This window comes from Platalea leucorodia, assembly GCF_965183815.1.
Source record: "Platalea leucorodia genome assembly, chromosome: 3".
Classification (NCBI taxonomy): domain Eukaryota; kingdom Metazoa; phylum Chordata; class Aves; order Pelecaniformes; family Threskiornithidae; genus Platalea; species Platalea leucorodia.
In genome coordinates, this window is record NC_138825.1 from 48,357,719 (window position 1) to 48,371,144 (window position 13,426).

The window sequence follows — 13,426 nt, forward strand, 5'->3', positions numbered from 1 at the left end:
ATCGCTTTTGTCAAATGATCTCAGTTTTGCAAACGTTTAGCATTGTTGGAAAAAAACAGTAATTATTCCTACAAGTGTGTCACACATGGACTTTTGCCTTGTCAGTAGACAGACATGCTAAAATGGAATTATGATACTTACAGTTACATTGGAATTATTTTACTGCATAGAAGTGTCTGCATTTAGAATATAATGTAGAAATTTTGAGTTATTGCAGTGTGTTGACCTTTGCTGGCAGCTAAGCCCCCACCCAGTTGCTCACTCACTCTCCCCCAGTGGGATCCCCCAGCGGGATGGGCGGGGGGAGAATTGGAAGGACAAAGGTGAGGAAAACTGGTGTGATGAAACAAAGACTGTTTAATAAGTGAAGAAAAAAGAAAAATGCAAAAGTAATTGCTCAGTAGGTCCCACCAGCAGAATGATAGCCAGCCAGTCTCTGAGCAATGGCTACTTTCAAAAAACTCCTCCCTGCCCAGTTTTATTGCTGAGCTCGGCATTATACATTATGGAATATCTCTTTGGATAATTCAGGTAAGTGGTCGTGGCTATGTCCGCATCTGACCTCTTGCACTGCCCCAGCCTATTCACTCTGGGGGCACAGTCAGAAACAGAATATCTTAATGATGTGCAGACACTGTTCAGCAACAGCTAAACCCCTGGTATGTTATCATCAACACTGTTTTGGTCACAAATGTAAAACAGCACCATACAAGCTACTATGAAGAAAATTAACTCCACCCCAACCAGACCCCATACAGTTATTAACAACACTGTCTGTATTCCTTAGGTGACTTCTATGGAAACCACACTCTTCTTGCTCAACATACCCATATCCATATCCATGGAGGAATGTTTTCTGTTGACTTTGGAGGATTCAAACTCAGATCCATGTTGTTTGTGCTGATATATTTCAGTAGACAGAAAGATCTAATCAGATTGAATCACAACACAGTTCTGCATTGTGTGATATTTATAAATAAGTCTGAAGCCATTTTAGAGGGCTTGGCATGTCTGCAACATCTGCATGGAGCTGGCAGATATCCCACAGGACCTTGAGGAGTCCAGTGTATGTTGGGAAGCCAAATTTCTTTGATAGCGTGTAATCAGCCCCTTGTTCTGTTCCTAAGTGGAAATTATTCTTTCCTCACTATTTCCTCCTCATTTTCTTTCTTATTGCCCCTATAACCAGCACATGAAATGCTATACTGAAACTAGTGGTGTTTCTGGTTTTTGATCATAGGTACTTGACAGAGTCTTTTTCTCTTTATCATTTTCAATATACACACAGGATTGTTTTAAGTATACGAATATTATGTTTTGTTTTCATCCAAATGAGTTTTGTTACCAAGTTTTTTAATTGTTCAGCAATGAGTCAAAAGGTCTGTGGCTTTAATTTTTGATAATGAAAGAAAGCATTTTGGTTTGCTTTGTGATTCCAGTGGGAGTTTACCGGTGGCCACAAATCAGAATTTATTTCATTAACACTAGCATTCATTTGGTATTTTTTGCAGATACAAACAGAGAAGTCTTTGCAAATTGGTACAGAAATTTCCCATGGCTTCAACAATGGAGATTACCAGCCTTTCAGCCGTAAATGATTTCTACTCTTGTATCCTTTGTATTTCTTATTTTCTTTATAGTTCTTTGGACTTCATGACATGGAAATAACTTCAGTTAAAGTAATTAGCATTTGATTCTTTACTAGTCTTTTTCTATTAGAATAAAAATGCTGTATTTTTTTGTGATATTGAACATCAGCCTGGGACATAAATTTTTTAGGACTGTAAGAGTTTGGTGCTGCTCAGAGAGCACTAAATACAACAGAGTCTTGATATCTATTTATCTGTCTTTTTGTCTATCTATATGCTTTTGTTCCTTTAGATCAGTTTAACTTTAACACAGAGAACTGTACAGATATTGTACTTACAGCTGGCAGCAACCGAGCACTGGAAGTTTTTGACCTCAATGCAGGCTGCAGCATAGCAGTGATACCAGAAGTTCATACGAGATCAGTCCATCAGATCTGCCAAAATAAGGTATATACTTTATTGACTTTTATTTGTAGTACCACTACCACTCCATCAAGAAAGAAATTGGAGGCTAAAAATATAATTGATAGTAATCGATAAGAGTTTTTTATATGTTGGGGAGGATGGGCAAGGTCATAAGTCTGTGTGGTAAAGGCACCCAGATCTCATTTGTTCTCTAGTGGAAAGCAAGGAGCAGTGAGAAAGACTGAATAAACTTGCTATTAGGGAAGTGTACATTACCCTTTGTCTTACTTGCACCAGACTGTACTACTGTGGTTCAGCAGGAACTTTTCCTTACATAACTGTTCTTCCCTAAAGTTGAATCTGAAGTCATCTGATTTATTCTGAAACTTCAGAAACAGCAACCAAAAAAAATAATTGCTCAGTACTGCAATAGAATAGATGTCTTAAAACCCCTCATCCTCGCTCTGTTTTTTACTTGAAGGTTGATTTGAATGTTTGGAGGTCTTATGATACTGTACATGCTGGAATGCCTGCTGTGTTAGGTTTGGTTGAGTATGGTTCTTCATTCCCAGTTGGAAAGTCCTTGCTTCTGTGGGTTTAAAACAGTTCCTTATTACTACTTTTGTATGAAGTTTTGTGGGTTTTCCTGAGAGATGTGATCTGTTAAAACACTTAAAATCGTGCTAACTCTTTCAGTACTATTTGTAACACATATAGGCTTAAAGTTCTGGCTTTTCTTTTTGCTTGGTCAGCTTAGTGGCTTCAGGTTATTTAATCAAGAAAACTTTAAAGCTGTGGGCAAGTATTAACTTGGGAAAAAATCTAGAGGTATGTGGTATAGCAAAGAAAACTGACCATTTTTGGGGAAAATTATAGATCAAGGTTCTCTATTTTTTCAGTTATGTAAAATTAATGCTTTAGATAAGTCAATAGGAAAATTACACAGCAACTATTTTGTTACAGTTGTATAATCTAAAGCTGTTAAAGTAAATATAATTTAATGCATTTACATTAAGATAATATACTAAAATATTTTATAGACTTATAAAAATATGCAGAATGCTGTGTGTAAATTACATCCCGTTTAAAGTGTGAAACACATTGGAATCTAAGGTTAGCTAGTGATGAGGGGTGGTGCAATAGAAGCAAATCTGTGGAGTGAAACAGTTGATGCTGAAGATCCAGTGACTACAGAACAAAATTTATGAAGGTTTTCCTTTGGACTAGCCCTAGTCTCATTTTGTGGACTGAATGCTCATTAGTGATTGCAATATATACATTCCTGAAGTGCATTTTCTGGTTTAGATTCATGCAGATCAGTTCCCACATTCCAAGACTGCTTTGTGATGCTACCTGGACAGTAGTAAGTGGGGACAATCAGGAGATTTGTTCTTTAAATAAATAATTTAAAAAAATCTATTTAGAAGGTCTTGTAAAACACTAACAAAGTGTGGGAGAAACCTGTTAGCAAATTATTAAATACATAGCATATTCTAGAAACATAGGTGAACAACAAAACATTCTGTTATTTCTAGCTTTGGACAGCAGTAGCTGTAAGCAAGTATACATAATTTGTAATATAATGACTTCAATTTTAAATTGTTCTTTTGGTCTGTTCTAGAGATTGTTTGCAAGAATTGGCAATGTGTGAAATTCATCTCAGCCTGCAGTGTACCTGATTAAGCTTATTATATCATTTTGAATATGTTCTCTTCACAGCAGACATTGTCTGATGTATAGTAGAACAGTATTCTGAATCTTCCTTCGGAACAGTTTAGCAGAAAATATTACAAATATATATATATGTATATTCATATAAAAGATCTGGCTGCACTGACTGTTACAAAGTGTATCTCTTAGAAGATGATGGGATGGGACACCCATTTTAATGGGTGTCTGTAATTCCTGTTTCCTTTTAGAATTTTAATACTCTAAACGTGAAAATATATTTAAAAGATAATAAGTATTGATATGTCTATGTGACTTATTAATCAAGAAGCATAGACTGGGAGTGAAAATTAAACAAATTTGTCATATTACTTGTATGTGCATATAAGCTGCTGTTTCTGTAAAGATAGTCACAGATTATTTTTATGACACTACAGAAATTCAGAATGCGCTATAGGCAAATGTTCAGAGGAACATTCAACATTTCAATATCAGCTGAATATAAGAACTTGTTGCCTCGCTCTCTTGTCTAATTTTGGAAATCTCTTTCTGTGGCCTATTAAGTAAAATTAATGTAAAAGTCTTCTGTCTCTCAATCAAGAAACCCTTGTTTTGCCTATCAAAATCTGCAGTAACTTCAATGAAGCCAGAATAAAATTCTTTACAGTTGCTCCTCTTGAAATCTGCCCAAAATATACCGGCTAACATCACTGAGTGTCCTTCCCCACTTGCCCCAAATTATCTAATGACCATAGGTGGTCAGAACCATCACTTTACATTTAATAGAGTATAGCACATCCCTTGTTGCAGTGGCAGTTATCAGTGTGATGAAGCCTTGATCCAGTAATGGTATGTTGAAGACGATAAACCACCCTACTGAATCATTACTTGCCACAGCTTATCTTTCTTTAGTAGGAATGTTTTGAATCTTCCTGACCATGATTAGATTGTAAAATCAGACTGTATCCTTGCCTGAGATATTCAATCTGCAGCCTCTGTACGGATGGAAGTACAGTTGATGAAAACTTGTCCCTTATCTGAAGCTTGAATTATGCAAGGTAATCTCTGTTCTTGTTAACACTTTGTGAAACATTGCAGATGAGTAGGTACTCATACAGGGTACATACATAGAATAAGTACATGGAGTGTTTGCTATTGTAGGCTACCAAATTGCTGCCAGTGGTCATTCTTTTCAGGTGAGGTGTGAATCTTATGGTGGTTCTGCCCATTCTTACTGACTCTTCTCCCTCTTCCCTGGAGACAAGAACAGGGGCAGCAACCAGATGGGGTTTCCAGCTTGTCTTCTATCTTGTCACTCTTCTGCCTTTTTCACTGGCAGCCTCTGTGATGACGGTACTGCCTCAAGCTTCCTGACAGTTTGCTGGAGCTCCAGAATAACCAACCTATGGCTGAAGCCTGCTGTTCTGATCCTGTGCCACGTGGCCAGTTTACAGCTCCAAACCTATTTCACCAGTTGAAGCTAGGCTGTATCTCTCTATATCATTACAGGTGCTCTGCCTCTGCAGCTACGAGTCTTCACTTCTCCACATCCTACAACCTCTTTCCTTTCTCCCCCTTCTTGTACTTAATTCCCTCACTCTAGTAGAATCCCCCTGGCTACTGTTCCAGTTATCCACAACCATGTAGATTACTGTTGTTCCCAGAGCTCCTTTGCCCTGATTATGTCTTCCCTTCTCACCTCCTTGAACCTCAGTGTCTTGCAAAGTTCCAGAGGAGACAGATGCAAGGACTGGAAGAAACTAGGTTTGGGAAGATAATGGCCATGAGGGAGAAGAAGGATGCAGGGAAGTGAAGAGAGCAGCATCAGTAAAGCTCACTCCCAGAAGGTTGGGGCTTCTGGTTTAACATGAAGAATAATTCTAAACATCTTTAAATTACATGCAGTAGCACAGTTAGAAAGCCTTCCCGTTTTACACTCAGCTTTTAATGCAAAGGATTACTTCAGAAATGAAAAATTCAATAGTATCATGCTGAAGAAAAATTATAAGAATTGCAAGGAAGCTGGGGAAAAAATAGTCATTACTGTGATCCAGAGCAGAGAGAAATGTAAGAAAAAAATCTTGGCTGGTAAATCTTTAAAGACAGTAGTTTCCATATTTGCACAAGGTAAGAAGCTGCCCTATGTTGTTACATGTTTATAGTGAGATGCAGAATAATAAATACAGTGAAAATATATCTGCACACTAGCATCGCATCATGATGGAAAGTATATATTGCTGTACTTAATCTTGCCTTCTTTATCTTTGTTAACTGTAGGAATAGCCAAATGTCTTAATACTACCCTGTTTGATTTGAAAACCTTAAATTGCAACAGTGATAGAAAGTAACATATGTCTATATATACATACTGTATATATATGTATGCTAATAGATATATACACATTTTCACACTATACCTTTCCATCTACAGTACTTCAGTGACTTGATTGTGTTTTCTTCAGGTCTTTCCTTATATTCTACAGAACAGTATTTTGTGTTATGAATTTTTGTTATTTTGTCAACATCAGAGAAGGGAAATCAGAGCAAGAATGTAGCAAGCATCTCTCAGATGGGAGATAGATATTCTGAAACTTATAAAAAGGACATTTTAGAGCTAGGCTTATGGAGCTGTGACAAATTTAAAGTATTGGATGAAGAAAAACAGTAGAAGGAAAAGAGGAAGATGGGCAAAATCATAACAGAAAAAAACCCCACCTAGGGAAGAAGTTGTTCTGGGTAGTGTGCTTACTACCAGATTTTTGTTTATATATTTGTATTACTTGTGGTACATTACTTCCCATTTGTCATCTACTTTAGATTAGTACAGTTATTTAGGATTTGATATATAAAGAACCCTTAGTCCTGGATCCAAAAGAGTGCAACTTAGCTTACCGAAGTCCAGGAGAGGAAACCACAGAAGATATGCTTAGCTCTTGAAGCTCCATATATGATTAAAGGTTACACAATTAAATTGCTTGCAGAACTTTAGGCCTTACACTGCTTGCTTAGAATGTCTATAATCTTGATTCAATTGAGCATATTAATGTTTATTATTCCAAACCTCAGTGTATTTTTGTTTCCTTAAAAAGCATTTTGGCACCAAATTCCCCTGAAGTGCTCGGAGCATACCATATAATGATGATACAAAGCTTATCTTTCTTTGTATACAGGTTCTTCCAGCAGCAACAAAACTAATTAAGCATCCTTTCTGAAGTATTTTAATCCTGTATCCTTAAATATTACCTTCCAAATCCACCACAATAACTCAATTTGACTGTTGTGTTCTTTATAACCTTCACCTCACCACCACATGCACTTTCAGTTTGATTTGCTAAACACTCCTTCCCTATCACAACCTTATCTTCTTGTCATGTCCTTATTACTAGTTGACTGAGAGGCGTGCCATACTGCACACCTGTTCCAAATTACATTTGTGTTGATTGGTTAATGGCTTGTCAAACAAAATCACTTTCCTTAATGGCTGTGCTGGTTTGAATTTCTGTCTGCTAATTACTCATTTACATGTATCTTGTGGAAATGTAATTATCATAAGACCTTTATCTCTCTGTCAGATTGGATTTAAATAGTGAAGCAGGTTAAAAAAATTGTGGATGGGAATCAGCAGACAGTACAGTTGCATAAGCATAATTTAATCAGGAAACTGGGCTAAATACATGGTCCTGTGGAGACGTGGTGGTGATACTGCTACAGGTTCATGTAATAGCTTACTTTTCAGAGTGTTTGCTTAGGAGCTGGGGGAAAGAGGTTCATTGTTCTCCTCAGCCTGCAGAAACTGGTGGCAATCTCCCACCTTTCAGTGATAGGCTGGTGCTGAGGGACTCTCCGCTCTTTTCCCTGAACCTGTGTCTGGTTTCCAGACCCTACTCTCAAAACTGCTTATGATATTTCAGCACAGGGTGTTACTAGACCCAAGTGATGTCATTAAACTCCTTCTGAGGCAATGAGTAAATGTCACTCTTCTGGCTGCAGTAGCTTCACCTCACTCTGATAAGTAGCCTTTAGCCATCTTATACCAACCCTGACAAGGTGAATATCCTAAGCTGGTAATAATGGATTTACACTGCTGTAAGTTGCTTTGTTCAACCAGTGATTTCCAACTTGATGATTTTGGCTTGATACATAAGATCACCTAAGGAAAATTGATTGTCAATGATTACCAAAGTATTATGTGATTTTTCAGGGTTCCATTGCTTTGCATTCTAACTTTTAAGAAACGTAGTAGAATGAATTGATTGAAATAGCAAAATTGTCTTAGAGTTTAGGAACCTCTGAGATACAGAAATAGATGGCAATTTGAGATCAGACCACAAAGATTCAGAGCTTTAGTGTTAGCAATACATTTGTAGTGCTGCAAAACATATTCTTTTAACAGGAATCTATCAGTATCAACCACAAATATTTGGATGGTATTATGTTCTTCTGGCAAACACAGTTATAGATTACATTCATTTTCAGAGAAACAACAAAGTTTCTAGTTTTCTGCCCAGGCCCTTTTGTTTCAAAATTCATCGGTCAATTAATTAGGAAATGTACATGATGTGAAGGCTGAAAAATGTTATAGGAAACTCAGATGTTTCAGTCAGTTAAGCTTTTCCTAGCCATAGTGACAAAACTGTCTGAAGGTATGTGCTTGCCTGGAAGATGTGGAGCGTTTTCTGAGACATCTGTTGATCGATGCCTTAGCATAAGCCAGCTGCACTGTTTGGATGATATCAGTGGTGTTCATATGGAGTTAAGTGAATGAGGTAGGGGTTCTGTTGAACCATGTCCTTGGGGCCAAATTTTATGTGGAAGTTGCAATGTAGTTAGTCTAGATAGAAGCTGAGAAGGGATTACAGTGGCGGATGAGGAAGATGATGGGGCACAAGCAAGTGATTTGTCTGTCAGAATGAAAGAATATAGTTTGAAGAGTGTGTTGGAATATGCTACTTTTGCATTAGATCCTCATAAATTACAGATTATCATAAATTAATGGACTATAAAAACACAGAGGGATAATAAAATTCAGCTTGCATATTATCCCAAATAGTATATATTTTCTTTTCTTCTACAGCAATATTCAGTAGCAAATGTAGTTTGAAGATACAAGTATAGCTTTATATTAGTAAAGTATATTACTGACAAAATGTCAGGAAAGGGAAGGAACAAAGGGATTACACTTCTTCTTACTTGTATTACTGTTAGTGTATTCTAAAGTAAAGGAGTAGCGCATGAAGTAAATGTGTATGTGTCTGTAGAAATTTTTGTATTGGACTCTGCGATCATTACTGACTGAAGAAAGGGATGGTGAGCAGAAGTTTCAAAAACACAAAAAGAAAGGGTGCTCTGTACCTTTAAATGAATACGATCCTTTGGAAAACTACTGTCTCTTTTACAATTACTCTTTTTTTTTATAGTTATACACAGCTAATGTGAGAATGTGTAGACTTTGTCAGGAAATCTGTTGCACAGTGCATTTTAGTTCATCTGTTAGAGCAGGCTGTGGTAATCCTTAGTTTAGGAAGGAAACCTGCTTAAAGCAAAGTAAGTGAAAGCTCCTATAGTCTTTTTAATGCTGAGTGCCCCACTTTGTCTTGCCGTTTGAGGAATTCTATTAACTAAACACTAGAGCATTTTCCAGCTATATACCAGTTTTCATAACGAATAGAAGATTCCTGGCAGTGAAGCACTGATTGCAGGAAATGGCCTTGAGGTTTCTGTGATGTATTCAGCCAAATCAAGAATGTGAATGTTGGGGAAAGCAAAGGAGTTTTAACTGTTTATATTTAGCTCCCTGGAGAAAGAAGTTTGTAGCCAGCAAAAAGGCCAGGATTTGCCAATGTGGACGTTAAAAAATCAGAGGATTAAAGATAGACTGGATTTAATTATTTAAAGGTATGAAGCCAAAATCAGTCCTGTTATGAATGAATACAATTGCTACTGATGTCAATGGAAAGTGTGCCCACTTATGCCAGGGCTAAACACGACATAATTAAATGTTGGAGTACCCTGGTTGTCTGTGTTATGTAGTTTGGCTTTGTCAAGATAGTTCCTTAAGGTTTTATATTTGTACTTTTCTTGTTTCTCATGTAGATGAAAACTATATTTAGAATCCAAAAAAAGTAACTTTAAATTAGAAATTACTAGAATGTTCCCAGCTTGCATTATATTTTCTGCTTTAATGTGAACATATTTTTAACTGAATAGTCATTGTCTGAATGATAGTCTTCTAATCAGCTGATGGAATTTATGATTTGCTAATGAATGGCCATAGATCATTTCACATTTGTATAGTTGATCAGTATTTTGGGTATGTCTATGAAAAAGTATAAAATATTTAGTTTGTCTTGACAACATGAAACTTCCTTGATATGCTCTGAATCTGAATCTGAATTCTCTCAGTGCCAGGAGGCACACAAGGCGCGAACATCGTTCTTCCACTTCGATCGGTCCGCAGCTGCGTGCTCTGGAGTCAAGGGCCACAGCGCAGTCTTCCGTCGGTTTCCCCCTCAGGACACGACCAATCCAGCTCCATCTCCTCCTCCTCACTTCGTTACTGATTTTCTCCATCCCCGCCATTTCTGATGCTCGTCGTTTCTGCAACTTTTTATTTTTTTTTCCGGGAGGAGGTAGTTGGCCTCCTGCCCAACCCCCATGACTTGGAGGGCCAGTGGTTTTTCTGTCAGGGTGGCCTTCCCTTAGGCTGCGTTGGTTCGTGGCACCTTCTTCAATTTTATCCGGTGCACCCTCCAGAGAGGGATCCCCTATCCACCACCCAGGGGACGTGCCTCCTAGCCGTGCAGCCCCAGCCGAAGGTCCTTGATATGAAGCTGAGCAATATTAATGCCTGGTATGGTTTGCTGCCCTCCAGCAGAAAGTCTTGAATGAACATAGAAAATATAATTTGAACTTTCCTTTAAGGATCTGGGAAAGTATTGAGGTACTACTGCTTTTAAAGGATTTTGATGATGGAAACATCAACCTTTCTTTGAAGACCTTGTAATGACTGCAAACAGATGTGAACTTAAGGTAGGGAACCTTATAGGGAGATACCATTTTGGAATGATTGTTTTTGAAGGGCCATCTTCTGAAGAAATGATGCATAGCAACCATATAGCATAGGTCCAGGAAGCGTGTGTGAACTGAATCTTGTCAGCTACGCAAAGCCAAATAATGCTTCTGAAGTTCTGATAAAATATTGTTAGGAGTAGCTGAATCCAGTAGCCCAATGGAGTTGAGGTTGCTGTAGCTCTCTGTCTCTGGCTCCAACCAGAGGTGAGGCTGAGCTTGTATACCCGGTTGGCACATATATACATATACACACAGCTGGCCACACAGATCAACAGAGACAGAAACATTCAGCATTCACACAAACAGGGCATGGCCAAATGCACTGACCAGCCGTCTGTTTACACACAACTGGCTCCTCTTTTTCCCTTTCACCGCTATTTCCCACCCTTGTTCCTCCACAAACCACTTTGATTCCTCCCTTCCCTCGCCCTTATTTCCTCCCCTAAACACCCCATAATGTCTTGTGCAATAACAAAATTATCTTTCCCTACATCCCATAATGGATCCCATACCAGGATAGGTACTAATCCCCATCAGTCTGTGAGATAACCCAGAGAGCCTCTCCTGTTGACTCATCACGGTGGGTGTCACCCCTGGATCAAAGGGCTCATGGCTGTCCTAGGACAACACTGAGAGGAGTCAAGGCAGTGCTCCATTTCTCTGGCTGGATTATGGGGGTTCCTCCACATGCCAACTTTCCTCTGTGTTCCTTTGTGTGTGTGTGCAGACAAGATTTTTATCACATAACCTAACAAATATTTATTGTTTATTTTTTAAATGGACTAAATTCTTCACTGAGAGGGTGGTCAGTCACTGGAACAGACTCCCCAGGGAAGTGGTCACAGCACTGAGCTTGTCAGAGTTCAAGGAGCGTTTACACGATGCTCTTAGTCATATGGTTTAGTTTTAGGTAGTCCTGCAAGAAGTGGGGAGTTGGACTCAATAATCCCTATGGGTGCCTTTCAACTTGAGATATTCTATGATTCTATAAATATTTAGTGCCATGAGAATAGTTATTTGAAACTGATTTCATGTTTTACAGGGGTCATCATTCAGCACTCAGCAACCCGAAGCTTACAATCTTTTCATGACCACAGCTGCAGGTGATGGCATCAAACTGTGGGATTTAAGAACACTGAGGTAAGCTGAATTAGGTACCTTGGAATAAAAAGCCATGCTTTATCTTTATTCAGAATTGTTACACTTGCTGTGATATACCAGTAGAAATTTGGATGTGGAATCAGATCTACAGTCAGACCTTTAAAAAAGAAAATTAAAGGCTAATTGGAATTTACTAATTTTAAGAGACTAAACAAAATGCTGGTTCCTCAGTTGTAGTTATTTATGTGGAAGCCATTAAATGGTCAAGATTTATCACACGTGTCTTACCTACCTTTGTAGATCTAATTGTATATATAAAATAGTTTATTGAACTGAATGCTAATGGTATTTCCAAAACAGCATGTCATGACTGCTAAAGAAGGTAAAATTTATGATCCAGCTTTTAAAATACACATGTAATTGTAACAACATAATTACAAATCATGCATGTAGTGCTATAAATTTGCATAATATGTTATCATAAACTCAGAATAAAATCATAGAATCATAGAATCGATAAGGTTGGAAAAGACCCTTAAGATCATCCTTTCAGTGTTGTACTTGGGAAAGCTGTGGGACAAAGGGATAGAATGGTGGGGAGGGAACATTGCTCAGGAAACAAAATACTTGGGGCAATCTCTGTTGCGCAGGCTAAAAGAATTATGTTTAAAAGAGAAAGGGTTTGGACAGGGAGGATGTTTAAATTTTAAAGAATAATTTCATATTTACTTTGTGTGTATGTAAACATATATTTATTGAAAGATGTAATATAATTTTTCTAGTACCGAATTTTCTATTTAGGAAATGCTTAATGATCCTTTCATTTATTTCCATCTTTGTGGTAAGAATACATTAAACCTATAGGGGGCATGTATGTTCTTGCCAAAAGCATTGCTGTATTACCTGCACTGAATGTCAGAAAGTAATGAAACTAGAGACTGCTGGGGTTGGAATCTGTTACCTTCTTATGTTTTTCTAATAAGGTGTTCATACTGTGTTGCTGAAGAGTAATGAAAAAGTAGAAAGGTTTTCACAGATCACTTATCTGTCTCTTTGTTTCTACATACTAATATAAGTAGAGCAGGTGAATGGTAAAATAGTTAAAGTGTAAAATCTGGGCAATCAATTAAATGAATATGTCCTGGGAAGAGGGGAATAATTTATGCATGTTCTTGCTCTATATTTAATTTGGCAAAGTCGTCGTATTCTAGTGTCCACTGAGTTCTGTTAGCCAAACTTCAAAACAGTAATTCAAGTCCTTAATGACACATATTTAAGGGTACTTATTAGGTATTATGTATATGTGTGTGTTTGTTACACATCACACAGTGATCAATGGTAGTAACTGTTGTGGAGGAGAAACAGAGAAAATAAATAATTATTTTTCACTTACTAGTAACTTTCAGGGAAAAAACTCCAATTTTTAAAAATGAAAATTTCTCTCATTGCTCAGGCCAGAGATTGAGTCTTCTGTATTTTAAAATCCATTCTTGAGTTCTCATAAGGAGGAAAACTGTTCACTTTTTCCTAATGTGTTCTCCAGGTGTTTTTCACATAAATAAATTTTAAATGTCTGAGTTTGGAAAGCTCTA

At 37.5% G+C, this 13,426-nt stretch overlaps 1 protein-coding gene across 1 annotated transcript in view; it reads left to right on the plus strand.

Annotated features, from left to right (window-relative positions):
- The window catches only part of WDR27 (WD repeat domain 27), a gene marked incomplete at both ends in the record, with an annotated part of 133,694 nt that overhangs the window by 36,921 nt on the left and 83,347 nt on the right, over window positions 1-13,426 (plus strand). Inside the window, 3 exons of the mRNA XM_082305594.1 lie at window positions 1,512-1,609; window positions 1,915-2,036; window positions 11,776-11,873. Coding sequence (XP_082161720.1) covers window positions 1,512-1,609; window positions 1,915-2,036; window positions 11,776-11,873 — 318 coding nt within the window. The remainder of the gene's footprint in view (window positions 1-1,511; window positions 1,610-1,914; window positions 2,037-11,775; window positions 11,874-13,426) is intronic.